This window comes from Artemia franciscana, chromosome 7 (genome assembly GCF_032884065.1).
Source record: "Artemia franciscana chromosome 7, ASM3288406v1, whole genome shotgun sequence".
NCBI lineage: Eukaryota > Metazoa > Arthropoda > Branchiopoda > Anostraca > Artemiidae > Artemia > Artemia franciscana.
Genome location: NC_088869.1, coordinates 7,437,266 through 7,463,367, shown reverse-complemented (window position 1 = coordinate 7,463,367; position 26,102 = coordinate 7,437,266). Strand labels below are relative to the sequence as shown.

The 26,102-nt window shown below is 35.0% G+C and overlaps 1 protein-coding gene across 1 annotated transcript in view; it reads right to left on the bottom strand.

Annotated features, from left to right (window-relative positions):
* Positions 1 to 26,102, bottom strand: part of LOC136028790 (general transcription factor IIF subunit 1-like) — a 50,848-nt gene that overhangs the window by 17,579 nt on the left and 7,167 nt on the right. Inside the window, exons 2-4 of the mRNA XM_065706694.1 lie at positions 25,461 to 25,736; positions 13,704 to 13,874; positions 7,033 to 7,259 (exon numbers count right to left, since the gene is read on the bottom strand). Of these exons, the coding sequence (XP_065562766.1) occupies positions 7,033 to 7,259; positions 13,704 to 13,874; positions 25,461 to 25,736 (674 nt within the window). The remainder of the gene's footprint in view (positions 1 to 7,032; positions 7,260 to 13,703; positions 13,875 to 25,460; positions 25,737 to 26,102) is intronic.

The window sequence follows — 26,102 nt, the reverse complement described above, 5'->3', positions numbered from 1 at the left end:
CATAGTCGAAAACCATAATAACTATGTCTTTGGGGATGACTTACCCCCCACAGTCCCTGGGGGAGGGGCTGCAAGTTACAAACTTTGACCAATGTTTACACACAGTAATAGTTACTGGGAAGTGTACCGATGTTATCAAGGGGATTTTTTTGGTTTGGGTGTGGGGTTCAGGGGAGGGGGCTATATGGGAGGATCTTTCCTTGGAGGAATATTTCATGGGGGAAGAAAAATTCAATGAAAAGGGCGCAGGACTTTCTAGCATTACTATAAAAAAAAAACAATGAAAATATAAACATGAAAAAGTTTTTTCAATTGAAAGTAAGGAGAAGCATTAAAACTTAAAACAAACAGAGATTATTACGCATATGAGGGGTTCTAAAAATACTTTAGCATAAAGAGAGAGGTATTTAGGAGGAGATAAATACTTCGCTCTTTATGCTAAAAAAATTTAAGTAATTTCAACTATTAATTCTACGGCCTTTCTGATTCAGGGGTCATTCTTAAAGAATTGGGACAAAACAAGATTTAGTGTGAAGAGCAAGGTATTAACGAGGGGATCAACCCTCTCATATATATAATCAAAAATATAAGAATATAAAAGTTTGTTACGTAAGTTAATTCTTAAGTTGCGTATTTTGTTTACTAATAAAAACGTTCGTTAAAAATTAAAAGATCTAGTTGCCTTTTTAAGTAACCAAAAAATTGGAGGGCAACTAGGCCTCCTTCCACACCCCTTATTTCTCAAAATCGTCTGATCAAAACTAAGAGAAAGTCATTTAGCCAAAAAAAGAATTAATATGCAAATTTCATTTTAATAATTTATGTACGGAGAGCCAAAATCAGACATGCATTACTTCAAAAACTTTCACAAATTAAATAAAAAAAACAAGTTTTTTGAAATGAAAGTAAGGAGCGACATTAAAACTTAAAACGAACAGAAATTACTCCGTATATGAAAGGGGCTTTTCCTCCTCGACAACCCGCTCCTTGCGCTAAAGTTTGATTCTTTCCTGCAACTCTACTTTTTAAAACAATAAAAAACTTTAGCGTAAGGAGCGGGTTGTCGAGGAGGAAAAGCCCCTTTCATATACGGAGTAATTTCTGTTCGTTTTAAGTTTTAATGTCGCTCCTTACTTTCATTTCAAAAAACTTGTTTTTTTTATTTAATCCTCCCAAGGACTAAACCATTTTTTGAAGGCTTTCCTGCTACTCTTTAAAAAATCTGCTTCAAAATCCCTTCTGCTTTGTCGGCATTTACAGTTCCTTTAACAGTATCGCCTAGAAAAGTGTTTCTAAGCGCAGCAGACTAATATTGGAAGGGAACTATTTCTCGACAAAGTCAACAGTGGCCTGTTTCGCATTGCAGTTCATCTGCTGCTTCGGAATGCTAGACTCCTTGTGCTCGTTGTTCAGACGAGTTCTCAGAAATTACTCAATTCTGTTTCTAAGAAAATGTTCCTCATAGCAGCAAACTACCAAAAGGGGACTATTACTCGAGAGAGTCAAAAATGGCCCGAATCTCTATGCAGTTCCTCTGCTGCTTTTAAAATACCACTCTTTGTAGCGGCTAATCGTGGCTGAATAGAACTTCTTTGAAGTGGCTCAATTCTATTGGATAGTTTCTAAGAAAGGCTTCTAAGAGCAGCAGACTTCCCTCGAAAGCGGAATATTTACATAAAAAAGTCAACAGTAACCTGTGTATCCTTGCAGTTTTGAAAACCCGACACTTTGTGCTGATTACTGTTGTTAAACGAAACTTCTGTGAAGTTGCTCAATTCGATTGGATAGTTTCTAAGAAAGGCTTCTAAGAGCAGCAGACTTCCCTCGAAGGCGGATTATTTACATAAAAAAGTCAACAGTAACCTGTGTCTCCTTGCAGTTTTGAAAACCCGACACTTTGTGCTGATTACTGTTGTTAAACGAAACTTCTGTGAAGTTGCTCAATTCTATTGGATAGTTTCTAAGAAAGGCTTCTAAGAGCAGCAGACATACCCTCGAAAGCGGAATATTTACATAAAAAAGTCAACAGTAACCTGTGTCTCCTTGCAGTTTTGAAAACCCGACACTTTGTGCTGATTACTGTTGTTAAATGAAACTTCTGTGAAGTTGCTCAATTATATTGGATAGTTTCTAAGAAAGGCTTCTAAGAGAAGCAGACTTCCCTCGAAGGCGGAATATTTACATAAAAAAGTTCAACAGTAACCTGTGTCTCCTTGCAGTTTTGAAAACCCGACACTTTGTGCTGATTACTGTTGTTAAACGAAACTTCTGTGAAGTTGCTCAATTCTATTGGATAGTTTCTAAGAAAGGCTTCTAAGAGCAGCAGACATACCCTCGAAAGCGGAAAATTTACTTAAAAAAGTCAACAGTAACCTGTGTCTCCTTGCAGTTTCGAAAACCCGACACTTTGTGCTGATTACTGTTGTTAAACGAAACTTCAGTGAAGTTGCTCAATTCTATTGGATAGTTTCTAAGAAAGGCTTCTAAGAGCAGCAGACTTCCCTCGAAAGCGGAATATTTACTTTAAAAAGTCAAGAGTAACCTGTGTCTCCTTGCAGTTTTGAAAACCCGACACTTTGTGCTGATTACTGTTGTTAAACGAAACTTCTGTGAAGTTGCTCAATTCTATTGGATAGTTTCTAAGAAAGGCTTCTAAGAGCAGCAGACTTCCCTCGAAGGCGGAATATTTACATAAAAAAGTCAACAGTAACCTGTGTCTCCTTGCAGTTTTGAAAACCCGACACTTTGTGCTAATTACTGTTGTTAAACGAAACTTCTGTGAAGTTGCTCAATTCTATTGGATAGTTTCTAAGAAGGGCTTCTAAGAGCAGCAGACATACCCTCGAAAGCGGAAAATTTACTTAAAAAAGTCAACAGTAACCTGTGTCTCCTTGCAGTTTTGAAAACCCGACACCTTGTGCTGATTACTGTTGTTAAACGAAACTTCTGTGAAGTTGCTCAATTCTATTGGATAGTTTCTAAGAAAGGCTTCTAAGAGCAGCAGACATACCCTCGAAAGCGGAATATTTACATAAAAAAGTCAACAGTAACCTGTGTCTCCTTGCAGTTTTGAAAACCCGACACTTTGTGCTGATTACTGTTGTTAAACGAAACTTCTGTAAAGTTGCTCAATTCTATTGGATAGTTTCTAAGAAAGGCTTCTAAGAGCAGCAGACATACCCTCGAAAGCGGAATATTTAATTAAAAAAGTCAACAGTAACCTGTGTCTCCTTGCAGTTTTGAAAACCCGACACTTTGTGCTGATTACTGTTGTTAAACGAAACTTCTGTGAAGTTGCTCAATTCTATTGGATAGTTTCTAAGAAAGGCTTCTAAGAGCAGCAGAATTCCCTCAAAAGCGGACTATTTACATAAAAAAGTCAACAGTAACCTGTGTCTCCTTGCAGTTTTGAAAACCCGACACCTTGTGCTGATTACTGTTGTTAAACGAAACTTCTGTGAAGTTGCTCAATTCTATTGGATAGTTTCTAAGAAAGGCTTCTAAGAGCAGCAGACTTCCCTCGAAAGCGGAATATTTACATAAAAAAGTCAACAGTAACCTGTGTCTCCTTGCAGTTTTGAAAACCCGACACTTTGTGCTGATTACCTTTGTTAAACGGAACTTCTGCGAAGTTGCTCAATTCTATTGGATAGTTTCTAAGAAAGGCTTCTAAGAGCAGCAGACTTCCCTCGAAGGCGGAATATTTACATAAAAAAGTCAACAGTAACCTGTGTCTCCTTGCAGTTTTGAAAACCAGACACTTTGTGCTGATTACTGGTGTTAAACGAAACTTCTGTGAAGTTGCTCAATTCTATTGTATAGTTTCTAAGAAAGGCTTCTAAGAGCAGCAGACTTCCCTCGAAAGCGAAATATTTACTTGAAAAAGTCAACAGTAACCTGTGTCTCCTTGCAGTTTTGAAAACCCGACACTTTGTGCTGATTACTGTTGTTAAACGGAACTTCTGTGAAGTTGCTCAATTCTATTGGATAGTTTCTAAGAAAGGCTTCTAAGAGCAGCAGACTTCCCTCGAAAGCGGAATATTTACTTAAAAAAGTCAACAGTAACCTGTGTCCCCTTGCAGTTTTGAAAACCCGACACTTTGTGCTGATTACTGTTGTCAAACAAAACTTCTGTGAAGTTGCTCAATTCTATTGGATAGTTTCTAAGAAAGGCTTCTAAGAGCAGCAGACTTCCCTCGAAAGCGGAATATTTACATAAAAAAGTCAACAGTAACCTGTGTCTCCTTGCAGTTTTGAAAACCCGACACTTTGTGCTGATTACTGTTGTTAAACGAAACTTCTGTGAAGTTGCTCAATTCTATTGGATAGTTTCTAAGAAAGGCTTCTAAGAGCAGCAGACTTCCCTCGAAAGCGGAATATTTACTTAAAAAAGTCAACAGTAACCTGTGTCTCCTTGCAGTTTTGAAAACCCGACACTTGTGCTGATTACTGTTGTTAAACAAAACTTCTGTGAAGTTGCTCAATTCTATTGGATAATTTCCAAGAAAGGCTTCAAAGAGCAGCAGACTTCCCTCGAAAGCGGAATATTTCCATAAAAAAGTCAACAGTAACCTGTGTCTCCTTGCAGTTTTGAAAACCCGACACTTTGTGCTGATTACTGTTGTTAAACGAAACTTCTGTGAAGTTGCTCAATTCTATTGGATAGTTTTTAAAAAAGGCTTTTAAGAGCAGCAGACTTCCCTCGAAAGCGGAATATTTACTTAAAAAAGTCAACAGTAACCTGTGTCTCCTTGCAGTTTTGAAAACCCGACACTTTGTGCTGATTACTGTTGTTAAACGAAACTTCTGTGAAGTTGCTCAATTCTATTGGGATAGTTTCTAAGAAAGGCTTCTAAGAGCAGCAGACATACCCTCGAAAGCGGAATATTTACTTAAAAAAGTCAACAGTAACCTGTGTTTCCTTGCAGTTTTGAAAATCCGACACTTATGCTGATTACTCTTGTTAAACGAAATTTCTTTGAAGTGGCTCAATTCTATTGGATAATTCTGAAAAAAGTCAACAATAGCCTGTGTCTCTTTGCAGTTTCTCTGCTACTTTGAAATGCCCAAAACTGTATGTTGGTTACTTATTCTAAACGTATTTTTTTGAAGTGGTTCAATTCTATTGTATAGTTTCAAAGAAAGACTTCTAAAAAAAGGCCCTGGAGAACAGACCATTTACTCAATAAAGTCAACAGTAACATGTGTATCTCTGCAGTTTCTCTGCTGCTGGTTAAATGTGGTTACTTTTTTGCTGGTTACATGCGTTAAACAATAGTTCTTACAAGTTTATGCAATAAACATAAGCAGAAGCCTTTATTTTCATCTAATGAGTAAGCAGGTCAACGAAATGATTAGGAAACATTTGGGACAGATTAGAACAAATAAAAAAAGAAGCAAATAACATGACAAATATACAAAATTTAAAGAAAATCATGAACATCTTGTGATTCTGAGCAGGGCAGAAATTGGAAGGTGGGGGGAATAATTTCCCCATGGATTTTGTAAAATACTTTTTAGTATTTTTATTGAAAAGAAAAGAAATTGCAACTCTCCCATGTATTTTGAAAAATACCATTGTGTATCTTCATTAAATAAATTGAAGATAAGTCCATACCCCTCCCCCTCTTTCCTCTAATTTTTTTAGAATTGGTGCCACTGACCCGAAAAATGTCATCTTCATTGAAAGAAAAGAATTGGTCAAAAATTACCAGGAAAATATATAGAAAAAAATTGTAAATTAAGACTGAGATTTCAGTTCTAGCAGACACCATTAAATGGCTCCAAAAGCCTTAGTAAATAATTTTTTATGTTTTTTAAGTTCGTGTTTTTTATGGGGTGATTCTGGATAAATTTTACCGAACATTCACCAAACGGACATGGTTCAAAAAATTGCTGTTTCGTAAAAAGAAACGACACAGTACGATACGATTATAAACGTTATGATGTCTCCTGCTGAGTCAAATCCAAGAATTCCTGAGACATATTTACTACTTTAGAGCCCCCAGGCTATCATTGACATCTTTGCCTAGATAAAATCAGGTCGAAGAATATGGGTACCTAACGAGAATAGCATTCTATTTAGTTTCTAATTATTAAATTTCCATTTCTATTTATATACGTTACATGATCTGGATACATGTTACTCATTTTTCTAATTATAAATTAAGGTATAAAAATATGCGAGCATATACAGTCACAGGTATAAACAGGATCGACCACTTTAGGAGGGCAATTTCTCCTATGAGGGAAAGGCTATTTTCCGATTCCTCTAGCGTAGAAGGGGAAATTTCGGACCAAATTAGGGTGGGAGTAGTTTAGTTTCCTATTTTCTTCCGATTTTTCCTTCAGGAAATGCCTGGAGGATTCCGGCATGACAAAAACAGATACAAAAGGTTTTTAAAGGGATTCAGTTTGAAAAAATGAATCCCTAACACAGGTAAGGAGCGATAAGTTTCTAAACAAGTAAAAATTATCCTGAACAAGAAAAGGGCATCCACCTTCCCTCGTAGTATTTGGACACACATATAGATCCATCCCCTCGTAAAATTTGGACACGCATTTAGGTCCATCCCCTTGTAATATTTGAAAAGCATTTAGATCCCTCCCCTCATAATATTTGGACACGTATTTAGATCCATCCTCTCCTAATATTTGGCCATGCATTTGGATCTGCAGTTCTCAACTTTAAATCTAAGACAAAGACGCTATCTTGCGTTACCAAGCAAAATCCTAAATTTAATAATAAAAACTGAATCGTCATCATTAAAGATGAAATTAATTTACGACTGAATTTGCTTGATAACGCAGAAAGATTTTGATTCAACTTGGAATCAATAGACTTCGACCTTCAAATGAGATCCAGGCTCGGTTCAACTACAATTACGCTTATTTTGAATTTTTCAAGTTCTGCTGGCTGTCTGAAAGTTGAATTTTACAAGTCTGGCAACACTGTTATAGCGCTAGCAATCCTATTAGACCAGTTTTAAAGCACATAGTTTCTTCACATTTCTAGCCATTAAATTAACTTACCTTTTTTCTTTTTTCCTTTTTGTGGTTTCTTAGTCTCTTCATCACTTCCCTCAAAATCCTCACCCCCTCCTTCACCACCAGACTCATCAATATCCGATTCATTAAATGTCAGAGCTTTGCCTTTCGTCTTTTTCTTCTGTTCATCTTCATCCTTTACATTTTCTCCAGTTTTACCAGTAATCTTTTTATTCACCATGACTGCAAAGTAATTCAACGTCTTGTCTCGCCTTGATAAAGAAATAAGTTAAACAAAAAATCAATCAGGGACAAGTTAAGATAAGGAGATAAAAGTAACGAGTGAATACACAAATTTAGAGTCCATGGGGGGGGGGACAAAAACCAATGAGTAATTTCCTGGATTCTGTCCTCATGAGCTGTTACATGTTATCCTTAGATTAGTCTGTTAATGGGAGTTGTATTGTGAAACCCGTTACTCATCCAGTCTATTGCGGTTGTCCTTAAATGAAAAAGGCGAAAAAAAAAATGAAATTGCCTCCTAAAATGGGTATAGGTACACATTAATGGGTACATGATATAGATATAAGGTAAACATTAAGATCCTATAATGGGTATAGGGTTCTATAGATTACAGACACTGGGAGTATTAACAAAGTTGTATTTATGTCAGACGATAAAACAGACTGGAGTCCTGACCATTATTTGGAAAGATTATTTAAATGTCAGAGCTTTGCCTTTCGTCTTTTTCTTCTGCTCATCTTCATCCTTTAAATTTTCTCCAGTTTTACCGGTAATCTTTTTATTCACCATGACTGCAAAATAATTCAACGTCTTGTCTCGCCTTTAAAACGAAATAAGGAACACAAAATAAATAGGTGACAAGTTAAGATAAGAAGATAAAAGAAACGAGTGAATACACAAATTTAGAGAGTCTATTTCCTGAGAGAGTACTAATTTCCTGGATTCTGTCTTCATGAGATGTTAGATGTTGTCCTTGGATTAGTCTGTTAATGGGAGTTGTATTGTGAAACCCCTTACTCATCCAGTCTATTGTGGGTGTCCTTAAATAAAAGATTGAAAAAAAATGAAATTACCTCCTACAATGGGTATAGGTACACATTAATGGGTACATGATATGGATATAAGGTAAACATTAAGATCCTATAATGGGTATAGGGTTCTATATAGTACAGACACTGGGAGTATTAACAAAGTTGTATTTATGTCAGACGATAAAACAGACAAGAGTCTGACCATTATTTGGAAAGATTATTTATAACGAGGTGTGAAAGCTCGTATCTCCCAATGTTAACAAGAAACTATTAGCAACACTGGCACTTGTAGTAGATACTGCTTATATCTACGGAACTTTTATACATTTTTTTTTGTTCTCGTGATCACTTTTGTGTTAGACTGACCAAAAAAGAGCCTATTTCGCAACTATTTTAGCTTCAAGTGGTTTGGTACTATAGTGATTTGTTAGTAGCTAGCTGTGCTCGAAATAGTCTTTCTACCTCTTTACTATTAGTTTTTTTGGGTGTAATTAATGAGCTGACTGCAGTTTTTTTGAACGTCATGTTTTTTACAAACTTCGTGGCAATGATTTGTAAGTTTCGTGTAAGACAAGACAAACAAAATTGGTATATTTAACTAAAGCTATATTTAGCTGTGTCATATTTAAGTACTTCTATTTTAGAACATGTGTTATGAATTTAAATTCCTAATAATATTTTATGATATAAAATTAATATGAATTATATTTTAGGAATTTTAATAAAGATAATTTATACCACATTAGAAGTATTAAGTAAAAAATGCGTTTCTTACAGAAGTAAAGAGCGAAGTTTAAACTTAAAATACCCAAAAAATATTGTTATGTTACCCTTTCTTTTGAAGGTAGGATGCGGCTTACCTTCTCTGATGCAACATCCATCTCAAATTCAGAATATTTATACTTATAACCATCAACAAAGGTTCAAAAGAAGTACTTATTTTTTAGCAACAATTCAAGTCCTGTTTTAAGGGACAAAATTCCCTTAAAATTATTAAGGGACAAAAAGTTTTAAGGGACAAAACTATAGAAACAGCTACGATAGTTGTTTCAAGTTAACATCTCCCAATGTTAACAAGAAACTATTAGCAACACTGGCACTTGTAGTAGATACTGCTTATATCTACGAAACTTTTACTCATTTTTTGGTTCTCGTGATCACTTTTGTGTTAGACTGACCAAAAAAGAGCATATAGTTATCAATTTGTTTCAATAGGCTTTGACAGGAGCATGATGTTATATTAACCGTTAGTTGTTTTGTCATGAAAAGAACACTTAATTCTTCAGTATTAAGCATATAATATTGGGAAGTGTAAGTTTGTTTTGGAAGTGATTATGTGAAGGATTTTTTTTTTTTTTTTTTTTTTTTTTTTTTTTTTTTTTTTTTTTTTTTTTTTTTTTTTTTTTTTTGGTAATTCGTTCTGTTGTTTAAAGGGTTATGTTGTCTATAGGGTTATGTTGTTGTTGTTTGCTGTTGAATTTGTTCAGTAAATGGTCTTATTTGACGAAAAAAGACTTATTTGAGAAACATCTGCTGCTCTTAGAAGCCCTACTTAGAAACTATCCTACAGAATTGAACCCCATCAAAAATATGCCGTTTAGCATGATAAACCAGCACAAAGTTTTGGGAATTTTAGCTGGGCGTCAAGTTTGTGTTCTAGAAGTATATTTAAATTAAGTCTCTATTATTGATGAAATGTAATAATTTTTTGTATTACTATGTATTTATATTTCTAATAACACACACACACAATATATATATATATATATATATATATATATATATATATATATATACATATATATATATATATATATATACAAATATTTCTTTTTATTTGAAATTTGTAAAATTAAAAGAGAACTTGCCTACAGTTTGTTTTGGGTACCCGACTGACTGACCGTATGTCAAACAGTAAGTCGTACGAAAAAGGGGGTCCAATCCCACTTTCTAGGGATATAATGCGAGAAAGTTTGAAATGACTAGAATATGTTCTGTGGATGAAGGATGATAGATTGCCAAAGACTGTCCTTGTTGGCCAACCATCTAGGGCCAAATGAAAAGCAGGTCATCCCCGAATAGGATTTGAGCGTAAGGAAAGATTTAATGGGAATAGGTACTTCCTGGGGGGGGGGGGTGTAAATGGGGAGGGTTGTAACAGATTGGGATGTAGCTGTGTTGGCCTCATGATGCATGGTGGCTTGATGATGCAGTGAGTTGTTAATAGTAGTATTCATTCACCATGACTTGGCTTACTGTTGGCTGATCTATAGAAAACATCGGTTGTTCCTGCTCCATTAGCTGTTCTGGCTAATGACTGGTTTTTGTCTGGGTCTTGGGCTTGCCTTACAATCATGTACCCCTTCCTTCGAATGCATTTCGGTTGTTGGGTAGATAAACACTTAACACTTGTGCATTGCCCTGTAGAATGCTTTCCACGGTATTAACCGGATTGAATAGGCCTTTTATATCACTCGACAAGCAGATAAGATAGAAGATTTGCTGAAAGTGGGGTATAGTCTTGCAGTTTCAAAGATAGTCATAATCAAAACTGTGCGTAAACTTAGACGCGGTAAAGCTCCTGAGCTTGAAGACATTTGTCCTGACCATCTCAAATACGGTTCGGATCTTCTCTTTCTGCAATTTTCGTTACTTTTCCTGACGTGCGTAGACAGTGGAGTTGCCGCAAACAAATTCTGTGTCGGTACCGTTGCTAACACCTCAAAAAAGACAAGAATCAAAGTCAGTGTACAAGCTACAGACTAATGAGTGTTTGAGCAGAATCCTAGAGATTCTAGAGTTCTCCCAGAGATTGCACCAAAATGGAGCTAGACTATTGCTAATTCGGTTTCCGTTTTTATCGTAGCTCACTGTTTGCAAAAAAAGATATTTTTGATCACTCCATGTTTTTTCATCAATGCAGGCAGTCCATATATTCGGTGCGTGCTCGTTCTCGGACTACTGAAAAAAAAACTATAAAGCGTGGATTTTCCTCTAGTTATATGTTGCGCGGACATTTCCGCAGCATTCGAATTCGTTGGACAGTCGCAAATTTTTCTAAAACTTCGCAATTATGATCTGAATGTGCACATAGTAGGGTTTTTTGTGTAACTGGTCTTCGGCTAGCAATGTTCAGACTAGCAGCTGAAACTCGTTGCAATTGTCGTTGTCGCTAAACCGTATATTTCTTTGTTCTTCATTTTTGTTTGTCGTTACCTCAAACATTTTTTCAATCTCCTTTGCCTTGGCTCCTCAGATTGGTTTTGTTACATCTGATGGTCTAGGTTGTTCATTTTCACCCATTGTTAACATTCCTCGAATCGTCCTCTTGATCTTGTCTCATTTGATGGTCCAGTTTGTTTATTTTGAGCAATTGTTAATTAACACTTTTGTTTCCTAAGCATTAAGAAACTGCTTAAAAACATATTTTGTAAATAGACTCATTACTTATGCTTAGCTATCGCTTTTTTAATTGTGCATGCGTCATAAACACTAGTAGGACCACTCCTGTTGCAGAAATGATGTAATGTATGCTCTTGAAATGTACTCGTAAATATGACGGTACTCAATATGACGGTACTTTTTTAATTGTGCATGCGTCATGATCGCTAATACGACCACTCCTGGGGCAGAAATGATGTAATGTATGCTCTTGAAATGTACTCGTAAATATGACGGTACTCAATATGACGGTACTTTTTTAAATATGACGGTACTTTTTTAATTGTGCATGCATCATAAACACTAATACGACCACTCCTGGGGCAGAAATGAAGCAATGTGTGCTCTTCAAATTTATTCATAAATACGACGGTACTGAATATGACGGTACTTTTTTAAATATGACGGTACCTTTTTTTATTGTGCATGCGTCATAAATACTAATATGACCACTCCTGGGGCAGAAATGATGTAATGTATGTTCTTGAAATGTGCTCGTAAATATGACATTACTCATATGATTTTCCTCCCAAAAATTATGGCTCTTAACGAACTTTCTTAAACTCGTGATTTAACTAAATCTTTTTTCAGGCCGAAAAATCCCAGGATGCCAGTTTCTCAAAAAAAAAAATACAAAGCCATTTAAAAAAAAACTTATACATACATACATAAATAAATAAATATACAATTATTGCTCTTTAAAGAGATAAGATATTTGTTTTCGCCGTCGTTCCCAGGCACAGCTACTCGGCAGCCGTTTTATATATTGATTATTATTGTCACGTCTTCTAACCGAGGCTATTGTTAAGCAGCAGGTTCATCCTCCATTTCTTGCATTTTCTATGTAATCCTTGGCATAGTTGTTTGTATCTCGCAATATTTCTTCCAACGAATGCGTTGGGTTACGAGGGATCGAGTTGTGAATTTACAATTCTCAGGTCGTCCTCTTGATTTTGTCTCATTTGATAGCCAAGTCTGTTCGTTTGACCGATTGTTATTTTACATTTTTTTTTTCCTCTATGTATTATGAAACTGCTGAGAACGCCTTTTATAAATAGACTCATTAAACTTTGTATTTTATACTAAGCTATGTTCCCTGTGTAACTTTACATGTGTCATGCATACTAAAAACGATACGACCATTCCTGAGACGGAAATGTAGTATTTATGCCCTTGAAATGCTATGCTCTTTGTAAGTAGACTTCATTACAATTGGTATTTTATTTTTTGCTACGTTTCTTATGTAATTTTGCATGCGTCATATATACTAAAACGATACAATCACTAATGGGGCGGAAATGACGTATTTATGCTCTTGAAATATACTCATAAATATAACGTTACTCATATGAATTTTTTCCCAGAATTAAGGCTCTTACAATTTTTCTCAAAATCGTGACCTATCTACATCGTTTTTTTCAGGCCAGAAAACCCCAAGATGCCAATTTTCCAAAAAAAAAAAAAAAAAATGGAGTCGTTTTCAAAAAAAATATAAATAAACAGATACACAGTTATATATATTATATATATATATATATATATATATATATATATATATATATATATATATATATATATATATATATATATATATATATATATATATATATATATATATATATATATATATATATATATATATATATATATATATATATATATATATATATATATATATATATATATATATATATATATATATATATATATATATTAATATATATATATATATATATATATATATATATATATATATATATATATATATATATATATATATATATATATATATATATATATATATATATATATATATATATATATATATATATATATATATATATATATATATATATATATATATATATATATATATATATATATATATATATATATATATATATATATATATATATATATATATATATATATATATATATATATATATATATATATATATATATATATATATATATATATATATATATATATATATATATATATATATATATATATATATATATATATATATATATATATATATATATATATATATATGCAATTACATTATACAATTTTCACTTTTACTTATGCTTAACTATTTACTTTTACGTTTACATTTACTATTGTACTTGTATGCCGGTATATACTTCAGTGTATAAAATGAGATTCTTTGATAAAATGAGAGCCAGCTAAATATTTATATAGACTAAAAGTTACCTATTAAATTGTTCTTCTGCCTCCTCCTCATTCAAAGCCTGATACCGTTGAATAGGGATAAAATTATACCACTCCTTCACTGGATGCGCTTCAAAGCTATTATTCTTACCAGGAGTCAGTATGTAGTAGGATGCGTTTTCAGTGATGCCTCCTTCGCGGGTCCCCTTGTACCTATAATATACCTATAATGTACCTATAATAGTATGACACGTTAAAAAATTATAGATGGTACTGTTCACACAAGTCATAAGCTAGCTCCAAATGAATCCGTGTATGTAGCTCAAAAGCTTTCGTGACATAGTTCACTCGTTTGTAGTATTTTGTTTGGGGGGGGGGGGGGTATCACGCGATAGTTACCAAAGATCGAACCATATCTGCTTGTTAATGTCACAGTTTCTCTTTTTATTACCACTTAAATCAAGCTGATAACTGACATTACTCATCACAGCACTACAGAAATAAAGTGGCTTGATCAATAATGCAGAAGATCTTCAAACCATTTACCACATACAAAATGAGATGATACTTAGGTATTATGTTTTAGGCATTACTAAACTTTGCCTAATACTTTAAGTAAAATCTAATACTCTCCTAATACTTACCTAATACTTTTACTAATACCCACCTAAAACTTGACCTAATACTTAATAAGACCTAGCTAATACTTAACCTAACCTATCTAATACTTACCAAGTACTTTTACTAATAACCACCTTATACTTAACCTAACCTAACTAATACTTAACCTAACCAACATAATACCTACCTAACTAATACTTTTATTTCAACATGTCTCAATTTTTTTCCAAATGGTGTTGACAACATTATCAGTGTCCACCTTCACATCATGATTGATCATGATGATCAGATTGATCAGACACATCATGTTTTAGGAAGTTTATTTGGACAAAGAGATTAATCTAGAGAACTCTGTTCACAAAGAAACAGAAGAGCTTATAATTTAGGATTATACTTATAATTATATTTATATTATTAGATTATATTTTTAAGAGATTATCAATCCAGTATGAACAAGTTGAAGCTGGATTTAAAATTGTGTAGCTCAGTGTTTAAAAAGTCTAAATATCTGCGTTCATCACACAGCTGATCAGGAAATGGAGAAAAGACTTGATTCCTAGAAAAACAGGATGATCATTTGAAGGGGCAATGAGCACTAGTTGCGCCTTAGTATTAAAAGATGAGTAGCGACGCTTTTTCCGCTTCTAAGGAAATAACCATTTCTGCTAGCTATATCAATGCACACTTGAATGGATCGATGCGATAATAGAAGACAAATCGATATAAAAATCCCTCTGTAGGAACAGTGAAGCTAAATTGAGACAACTTTCTCTTCAAAAATCAAATGAAAAAAGGAAGCTATTATCAGCTATGACTGCCACAAAGTAGTTCGCTTTCGCCTTCAGACCTGGGCCCGATTTGCAATTGACATAGCTATCACAAACACCAAAAACAAGAAGAACAATAGGGAATTTTTTTAAGACAGTGGGAAACAAATTAGAATGTAAATTTCGGCCCTATGTCCAAGGGCCATATTCGTTATTTACATAGCTATCCAGTATACCAACAACAGCAGGAATTTTTTTTTTAGAAAAGTGAACTTACCTTCCAACTAAACTACAGCAGCTTGTTTCGTTTCCGTTAGCGGTAGAACAAATGGGAGAGCAGAAGATGACGCCTCACTTCATTTGTGTGAAGGGGAAAACAACCCCTTCCTGCAAATACCAACAAAGCATTTGAATTAGGCCAAGTTTGGGAGTCTTTGTCACGACAAGGCTTAAAAGATGGGAAGGTCTATGCATGTAAATGATATGTACAAAATATTTTTGCAAAAATACTTGAGCACCCTTGTTCAACGCCGAACAAGCAACCAAGTTCACCAAAGCTGATTTCATCCTACTTGGTCATGTCTAACCCCATTTTAGCCAGAGTCTAGTAATCTGCGTTGCAAGATCTGCACCAGTCAGGTCATTTGTAATGTCGAAAAACAAACATCTTTCTTCTATCCGATTTTCATCATAGACACAAACGACTAAAAACGCTGTCCTTTGAAGCTACATCACTCTCATCAGTCATTGATGAAGTCATCAGCCTTCTCATCATCATTAAAAAATCCTCAGTATTGTCGCACGATTGAAATTGAGTCTCAGGTGACAGTGCCATCGCGATCGAAGATTTTGTTCTGGAATAGGGGAGACGCAGGATTTACGTTTTTTCCTCAAAATTTGAGAAGCTCCCGCAATTTTTGTTTCCATGATTCCACATAAATTAAAACATACTCTTGGACCGAAATATCAAAGGCCAAAGGGTGTAAACAAATCATGATTCGTTTTACAGTGATTTTCTCACTGAATGCCGGTGTCAATCTGGAATAGGAGAGAGTCAAAATAATTAAATCAAAATCAAAATAAGTAAAATCAAAACGACATCTGTATCAACAACACAGCATCCGCCTAAATATTCTTTGAGAGCTACACCATAATATCCTTAGCTTGTGATGTAGTAATAGTTGTAGTAGCAGTAGTAGCACTATGCACATAGCATCTCTTTTTAACATCTCCTTCAACACAAGAGGAACTTTTTAACTTAATACCATCAACCGCTCCTGAAGCATTGCTGTACGTCCTCTTGACAACCTATTTGGGCATAGTAGGTTTCGATTTGTTTTAATACGGTTACAATATTGCCCAGAATTTTCGCCTTAATTCCCTTAGGTTCATTAGTAGTAGTAGTTGCACCAGTAGTTATAGTAGTAGCAGTAGGAGCAGAGTTAATAGTAGTAGTCTTAGCTTAGCTGACAACAGTTTCTACGTTCAACGGATATCACTTTTCTTCATGATGATGGCACAGGCCTTGTTAATGAAAACCACACAACATGATAGCTTAGACAATCAATTTCCTTCCAATTATTTAGACTTGAGACATCCTCTTCTTGCAATCTTGTAAATTAAATTGCTGATCAATTGGAATACTATTTCCATCTTACATTTCGACAAACATTATAAATTTTTTTAACGCAGTCCCATTTTCTTTTGTAGGCTTTATATGGAATGATTTTGTCAAAAAAGGATGGATAAATTACCTTTTCAAAATAAATCACCAGTAGACTATTAACCATTTTTTACAACTTTTGTCAAACTTTTTATTTCTTTCTAAATATTGTCGAGTTAGACCAAGTCTAATAATAACAACAAAGCTCAAAGTTGTTCCACCCTGGCCGAAGTATGCAACGAGTCTTGGAACCCAAGTACATAGATGGAAGGATCAAGGCAGCAACATCTATTGGCTAAGGGGGTGAGACAGATCTTAAAACTGTAAACCTAAGCATGTGTATGGAGGCAATCAAAGATCTGTAAAGCGGATATATTTCTTTGCTGTCAGGCATACAAAATAAATTATCAAAGTACAGGGTAAAAATCAGGCAATTACTAAGAAGTGGATGTCAAGCTCTAAGAGTAGAGTAGGGAAATTTGGGGGAGTAGGCCATTCCTTCATAAATACTCCATTCCTCGAAATATTTCAACGTTTGGCATTTTCTTAAAGTGAACTTGTATCTTATTTTATCCCTCCAGAAATAATTGAAGATTGCAGCTTTGGGTATCAATTATGCTTTATTTTCTGCATTTTGGAAAATCAAATACCTTCTTCTGTAAGCAACTGGTTGTTATAATTAATTTTTTGGATTCCCTGGATTATTTTTAGAACTTACATTACTTAGCGTAATACCTTATGAATTATCATAACAAATGTATACATTAATAGGCCTAACCAGAATAAAATCAGACAATGTTTTGAATTTAACTGACCTAATATTTTACCCTACCTTGAAATTTGAACAAGGTCAGTCAATCTGAAGTAATGAAACAAAACACGCTTCAGCATGCCTATAATTAGCGATTTTCTTTTAACTCAGAACACATACACAGAATCCATAGAAACCTTAGTTCTGCAAGCACTACCAAGGGGTGGACATTTCTAAATATTAATTTAAAAAACTTTTCACACAAAACAAGTTTTTCAAACAAAATCAAGGAGTTCCATTAGTCCAAGAATGAGTAAAATAAAGGAAAATAGCCTTCCAAGCGTAAAACTACCAGGAATCACTATTAATAAATAAATGAAACTCAAGACCAACAGAAAATACAATAAATAGCTGAATCAAGTTCAAAACGAGCAAAAATTAACATGAATAGGGCTAATAGCCCCCATACCTTCTCAAGACCAGAACACAATTTGCGCTTTACTGAGAAAAAGAAATGAGCAACGTGGATTGTCAGTTTAATTGACATATACTAATATTTATTTCTTAAAGTTTTGATAATTTTTTATTTATGAAAGTAAGAAAAGTGAAAACATTTCGAACGCATTTTGTCTTCAGTAAAGTGCAATTTGTGTTCTGGTCTTGAGAAGGGTTATCAGCCCTGTTCATGTTAATTTTTGCTCGTTTTGAGTTTGATTCGGCTATTTATTGTAATTTCTCTTCGTTATTTATTTATTGACACTGTTTTGTGGTAGTTTATGTTTGGAAGATTATTTGACTTTGTTTTTTGCTCATTCTTGGCCTAATGGAGCTCTTTACTTTTCTTTGAAGAACTTGTTTTGTGGAATAAGTTTTTTTAATTAATATTTATAAAATGTCCACCCCTTTTATTGCTAGTGATTTGTGATAGTTTTACGCTTTGAAGATTATTTGACTTTATTTTTGCTCGTTCTTGGCCTAGTGGAGTTATTTACTTTTCTTTGAAAAACTTGCTCTGTGGAAAAAGTTTTTAAAACTGATTTTTGTTGTTTTTTTATTGACATAGTCTTATTCATGGAAAAAATAACATTTCATATCTTTTCTGTTTTTTTCTATAAGAACCCATGGTATGGGCTGCTATTTGCATGTTGGAGAAGCTTTTTCAACATTTTTTAATCATGACATAAACTGTATTTTTAAATCTAATTTTATAATTTCTGAAGTTGACCTGAGAAATAAAACTTAATACCATCCCCCAAAAATTCCATCTATGCTCGTTGACAACGTGGATACACTTACACTCTTTTTATTTGTTCAAATTGTAAGAAAAGAAGCAGTAAAAGTAGTATCCCCAAAAGTTTCAACTTAATATTCCCAGTTGTTCTCGATGCATTGCTGAAGTGTTTTATTGGCAACAATAAATACAATACCTTTTGATTTATTCTAAAGCAACATTTAGTGTTAAAGTATAATGTGCCAATTACGTAATTTTGGGGGGTTGACGTGCCTAATATCACTAAAGATATAGTTGCAGGACTGTTCTACTATGCTAAATAAAATAGCTGTCTCAAAATTTTGACTGGATGCTTTGGAAAACGAATTGGCTTGAGAAGAGCAGCTTCCTCTCCAATCTATGGTTACTCTTAAAAGGGCACAAGAGCTTTTAATTTTGAATTGAGTTAGCTCCCTTAAACGTTTCAATGATATTTCTAGGTATTATAGACTGGTGCTGCCTATTATATTTTGCTTATATGCCCTTTTGAAAACCTGCATGGATACAGTTTTTTCCTTTAATTGAAAATCCCAAACATACCCAAAAAGCTTTAACTTAATACCTTTAGCGTCATTACTTACATTGACTGTAGTGGTAGCTTTAAAATATAAATATAGTGCCTTCTGGCTAGTTCAGAATATCCCACAACTTAACCTTAAAGGTCTAAATTAATAACATAAGTTGTTCTTCAGATATTGCTTTGTCACCTATTTGAAAGTCAGTATACTCGTAGTTTGTTTTGATTTAGTTCAACATCCGCCTAAATATTCCTTAAAAGCTTCACTTTTATACCCTTAGCTTGTGCAGTAGCAATAGTTGTAGCAGCATTAGTAGCAGAACGGGCATGTCATTTTTGGTTTCTTTAACAACACCTTTAACATACGCTGAAAGTTTCAGCTCAATAAATACCATCAACTATTCCTGATACATTTCTGATGCGTCTGCTACCTGTGTGGGCATAGTGTGTTTCGATTTAGTTCCATCAGTTTCAATATATCCCAAATTTTTCGCCTTAATATCCTTAATAGCAGTAGTAGTAGTGGCAGTTGTAATATTAATTCTAGTAGCCTAAGCTTTAGTGGCAGCAGTGGTAATAGAAGTAGTAATAATAGTAACAGCAGCAGTAGTATGAGTAGAAGCAGTAACATTAGGATGCAAATATTTTCTTTTGATTAGTTCAACATCCCTCACAACAAGCCCTAACAGTTTCAACTTCACACACCAAACTGTTCCTATGATATTGCTATTACATCCTTTTGAAAACCTGCATACAGAGGGCGTGTTCTGATTCAGTTCATCTTCCCCCTCAAAATTTCTTAAACAATTTTCACGTTAATGCTCTTAGGCATAGGTGTGACAGTAGTCACAGTACTAATTATCTATATGTAGTATTATCCGAAGTTCCTACGACCACCCTTTCTATATAAATCTTATGTGGCCCCAGGGTATAACTTAAAACCCATGCCCTGAGGCCTGTGTGTGGGAGGGGGAAGGGCTGTCATCTTCAAAGAAATAATTTCTGGACCTTTCCATTACGTTGAACAAAATGGCTATCTCTAAACTATCATTGGATATGTTTGGGGAAATGGTGGGCGTGGGAGGGGGGTTAGTTGCCCTCCAATCACTTTTGACTGTCAAAAGGGGCACTAGCCCTTTCTATTTTCAAACCAAATAAGCTATTTTCGAAGTTTCTACAGCCGCAAACAGCCAACCCAAAATTTCTTGTCAGATGCATTTTGGGAAAATATGAGGTGTGGGGAGGGGGGGGGGTATCCAGCCTCCGATCACTTGAACCTCAAAAACAGCACTAGAACTTCTGATTAACAGCCCAATGAGCCCCCTCCGAAGTTTATACGATCACCCTTTCTAAATATACCTTATATACCCCCCGGGCATAAATTACAACAATTGCCCTGAGGGCTGTAGGGGGTTGTCATCCTCAAATACATAATTTCCGGACCTTTCAACTACGTTGGACATAATAGCTATCCCAAAATTTTGATTGAATGTGTTTGGGGAAATGGTGGGTGTAAGAAGGATGTTAGTTACCCTCCAATCACTTTGGATATTAAAAAGGGCACAAGCCAGTTCAATTTCCAATCGAAGGAACCCTTTTTGAAGTTTCTGCGACAACTCCTTCGATAAGAAGTGCCCCGGTCTAAAACCAAAAAATAAAATAAAAATAATACATTGTGTCCACATTGTTCTTTACTTAGACAGTGCAATTGCGCTGCCTATGATACTTATCAACTGACGCAGTTTTTTGTCTTTTTTAAGCATGAACAGGACTCAAATACTCTCTACTAGTGTCATATTGAAACTAAGCACAATGCTGGAGCTACAAGGGAGGGAAGTTTAAACAAAAGTAATTTTTTCAAGACTTTGATACAACAAAATCCTGTATTCTTTTATACTTTTAATGCTTCAGTATTTTTGCCTTCTTTTGTTACCTTACACTTCATAGCTGAATTGGGACTCCACCATTAGCTAGAGTTGACAAAACAAGACCAGTGAGAACTACAGGAGGTAATCACCAAATTATCTCTCTGGCAATATGACTTAACTTAATTTTAAGGTAAGATTCTATTTCCTTAGTCTTCCCCGTTTTCGTGTTTTTATGAGCTGGTATCAAGCCTTTACGTTTTTTAATATTTTTGATATGCTGATTGCATAGCCAATCAGCATAATTGCTGATTGGCAATTATGAAAAATATGAAATTTTTTCTTTTTTTTTAACCAATTTTACCATACACATTTTTATGGCACTTGGTATTAACCAAGTGACATATAGCAGTCGCCAATTCTGTCGGTCTGTCGGTCTGTCGGTCCCGGTTTTGCTACTTTAGGCACTTCCAGGTAAGCTAGGACGATGAAATTTGGCAAGCGTATCAGGGACCGGACCAGATTAAATTAGAAATAGTCGTTTTCCCGATTTGACCATCTGGGGGGGAGTGGGGGCCCGGTTAATTCGCAAAAAATAGAAAAAATGAAGTATTTTTAACTTATCAGCGGGTGATTGGATCTTAATGAAATTTGATGTTTGGAATGATATTGTGTCTCAGAGCTCTTATTTTAAATCCCGACCGGATCTGATGACATTGGGGGGAGTTGGAGGGGGAAAACCTAAGGTCCCGGTTTTGCTACTTTAGGCACTTCCAGGTAAGCTAGGACGATGAAATTTGGCAAGCGTATCAGGGACCAGACCAGATTAAATTAGAAATAGTTGTTTTCCCGATTTGACCATCTGGGGGGGAGCAGGGGTCGGTTAATTCGGAAAAATAGAAAAAATGAAGTATTTTTAACTTATGAGCGGGTGATTGGATCTTAATGAAATTTGATGTTTGGAATGATATTGTGTCTCAGAGCTCTTATTTTAAATCCCGACTGGGTCTGATGACATTGGGGGGAGTTGGAGGGGGGAAACCTAAAATCTTGGAAAACACTTAGAGTAAAGGGATCGGGATGAAACTTGATGGAAAAAATAAGCGCAAGTCCCAGATACATGATTGACATAATCGGAACTGATTTGCTCACTTTGGGGTAGTTGGGGGGGGGGGGGAGTAAGTCTTAAAAATTAGAAAAATGAGGTATTTTCAACTTACGAACGGGTGATCGGATCTCAATGAAATTTGATGTTTAGAAGGATATCGTGTCTTAGAGCTCTTATTTTAAATCCCGACCGGATCTGGTGATGGGGGCGGGGAGTTGGGAGGGGGAAACCTAAAACTTGGAAAACACTTAGAGTGGAGGGATCGGGATGAAACATGGTGGGAAAAATAAACACAAGTCCTAGATAGATGATTGACATAAACGGAACGGATCCGCTCTCTTTTGGGTAGTTGGGGGGGGGGGGGGTATTTCTGAAAAAAAAATAGGAATTTTTAACTTACGAACGGGTGATCGGATCTCAATGAAATTTGATATTTAGAAGGATATCGTGGCTCAGAGCTCTTATTTTAAACCCGACCGGATCTGGTGACATTTGGGGGGGGGGATTTGGGAGGGAGAAACCTAAAAATTGGAAAACACTTAAGAGTGGAGGGATCGGGATGAAACTTGGTGGAAAAAAAACGAGTCCTAGATACATGATTGACATAACCAGAACGGATCCGCTCTCTTTGGGGTAGTTGGGGGGGGGGGGGGGGTTAATTCTGAAAAATTAGAAAAAATGAGGTATTTTTAACTTACGAACGGGTGATTGGATCTCCATGAAATTTGATTTTTAGAAGGATATCGTGTCTCAAAGCTCTTATTTTAAATCCTGACCGGATCTGGTGACATTGGGGGAAGTTTGGGGTGGGGTGACCTAAAATGATGGGAAACGCTTAGATTGGAGGGATTGGGATGAAACTTGGTTGGAAAAATAAGCAGAAGTCTTGCATACGTAATTTACATAATTGGAACGGATCCGCTCAATTGCGGGGGGGGGGAATTCTGAAAAATAAGAAAAATGACGTATTTTTAACTTACGAAGGAGTGATCGGATCTTCATGAAACTTCATATTTAGAAGGACCTCGTAACTCCAATATCTTATTTTAAATCTCAACCGGATCATGCGTAATTTGGGGGGGGGGGCAGTTGGGGGGGGGACCGGAAATCTTAGAAAATACTTAAAGCGGTGAGATCAGGATGAAACTGGATGGGAAGAATAGAAACCTGTCTAAGATACGTGACTGACATAACTGGACCGGATCTGCTCTCTTTGGTGGAATTGGGGGGGGGGGGTAATTTTGAAAATTGAGGTATTTGTAACTTACAAAAGGATGACCAGATCTTAATGAAATTTGATATTTAGAAGGATCTTGTGCTTTAAAGTTCTAATTTCAAATTCCGACCAGATCCTGTGACATTCGGGGGAGTTGGAGGGGGGAACCGGAATTATTGAAAACATGAAAATTGGAGTATTTATATCTTACGAATAGATGATCGGATCGTAATGAAATTTGATTTTTAGAAGGAATTCATGTCTCAGAGCTCTTATTTCAAATCCCGACCAGATCTTTTGACATTGTGGGGATTTGGAGGGGGAAATCTTGGAAAAACACTTGGAGTGTAGGAATCGGGATGAAGCTTGGTAGATAGAATAAACAAATGTCCTTGATACGTGATTGACAGAATCGTACTGGATTCGCTCTCTTTGGGGGAGTTGGGGGGAGGGTTCAGTGATTTGGCGAGTTCGGTGCTTCTGGACGTGCTAGGGCGATGAAAATCGGTAGGCGTGTCAGGGAGCTGCACAATTTGACTTGATAAAGTCGTTTTCCCAGATTCGACCATCTGGGGGGCAAAAGGGAGAGGAAAAATTAGAAAAAATTAGGTATTTATAACTTACGAGTGGGTGATCGGATCTTAATGAATTTTGATATTTAGAAGGACTTTGTGACTCAGAGCTCTTATTTTAAATCTTGACCGGCATTAAGCCTCTCATTTTCCTTTTTAAATCAATCTATTAATTCATAGAATTTTGTTAGAGCTCATACCATATGATCTCTTGGCTCTTAGCTCTTCTCGCCTCGTCACAAGTGCCATATGAGCTCTTAGCTCTTGTTCTTTCTGTGTTTGTTTTTAAGTTTGAATGACTCTCAAGTGAAAATTTATCTGGGCTTGTGGTAGCCATGTTTTGGAATAAGATTATATCTTACCTTACAGGACTGCCCAGATACAGAGCTTACAATATACAATTTTGATAACAGTGTTTACAGCATAGATTTTGAAGTCAATTTTCTGCTGCAAATTTAAAACTTTGATTTGTGACAAAAAAAATAATGTCTTCAATTTAAGTGTATTCTAATAATTGTGTTCTAATTAATTATGTCTTAATTAATAATTAATCAATTAATTGTGTCTATTAATTGTGTTCTAATTCTTACGCAGTTATCTGCCAGAGTTTTTTTTCTCTTTATTTTTTCTTAATTCCAAAGTCCAGCAACATTAGGAATACAATCAATATTGAATAACCCTTGTTATGCAAGCAGGAAACTGAATATTCAGAATTAAATTTTATTTTATCAGATGTCTACCAAAAATTAATAAACAGATTAGTCAAAATACTGTCTTTTGAACAAGTTTTCTCAATTTCAGTAAATTGGGTATAGTGTAATCTTGCTTAGGACAAAAGGCTAGCATAGTTACACAAGCAGTTAATACCAAATCACTTTAACTCCATGCACAACAATTTTTGTCAACAACTGACAAAAATGGCAAAAAAATGTACAATAAAAGAAGAAGCAGAAGAAAATTAAATACTAAAGCAGATAAAGTTCCATGCTTCTGACCTCATTGAACAGTGATTGAGATAAATTCAGCTAGGACATAATGCTGACGTTGATTATATTAGATCAATTTATGGATGCAGAGAATATGCAGGGGGTATTTCAATGAATTTACATGTACATCTGAATAATAAGAGTTTCTTTGAAGTACCAAGGACACAGTGAAATGAAATCTGACTATTTGAATTGGTAGCTGAAATTTAGTGTTGTTAAAAATCTCGTCAAAACTAAGATAGGTCTACATAATTCAAGCATCCACAAAAACACATCAATTTTATTTAGTAGGCTATGCCTTTGCTCTTATGGTACCTTATGGGACTTATGGGTCATTTTTCATTTTTCTCTTGGTCATTTTCACTTCGCTTGGGAACATCGGTTCCAACTTTGCCCCTGCCCTCCTCATCCCAAAAGTCAGGTTAACACAAACTTATATACAAGATGAAAAAAAAAGACTCACTTTCTTGCAGTTTTTCCACTACCAACTTTCATAATCCAGGGTTGATCATCTGGTTTGTATTTCCTCAGATTAATTCCATACTTCTTTCTTCTCGCTTCTTCTCTCGCCTCCTTTCCAAATTCACTTCCAGCTCCAAATTTGGGCATATCATCGTCAAGTGTTTTGAACTCTCTCATGTTATTTTCTCTTTCCATTTTTACACTCAGATCTGGCCATTTATCAAAATCAATGTTTAAGCCACCATGAAACTTCATAATACTATGAGCATTATGTGTTCTAGTAAGAAAAGGTAAAAAAGATATAGTATAGTGGAATCTGAAGGAGTATTATCAATAATGGCATGATAATTTTTACACTCAGATCTGGCCATTTATCAAAATCAATGTTTAAGCCACCGTGAAACTTCATAATGCTATAAGCATTGTGTGTTCTAGTAAGAAAAGGTAAACAAGATATAGTATTGTGGAATCTGAAGGAATATTATCAATAATGGCATGATCTGCTTTTCTTATTGTGTTTGGTTTATTTTTTAAGTATCTTTGCAATCTTCTGCTGTTGCGTTTTTCAAATCAGCTTCATTTCAGTTGCTATAAATCTTCAAACTCTGTTTTCCGAATAATTTTTTGTTCCAAACTCTTCCAT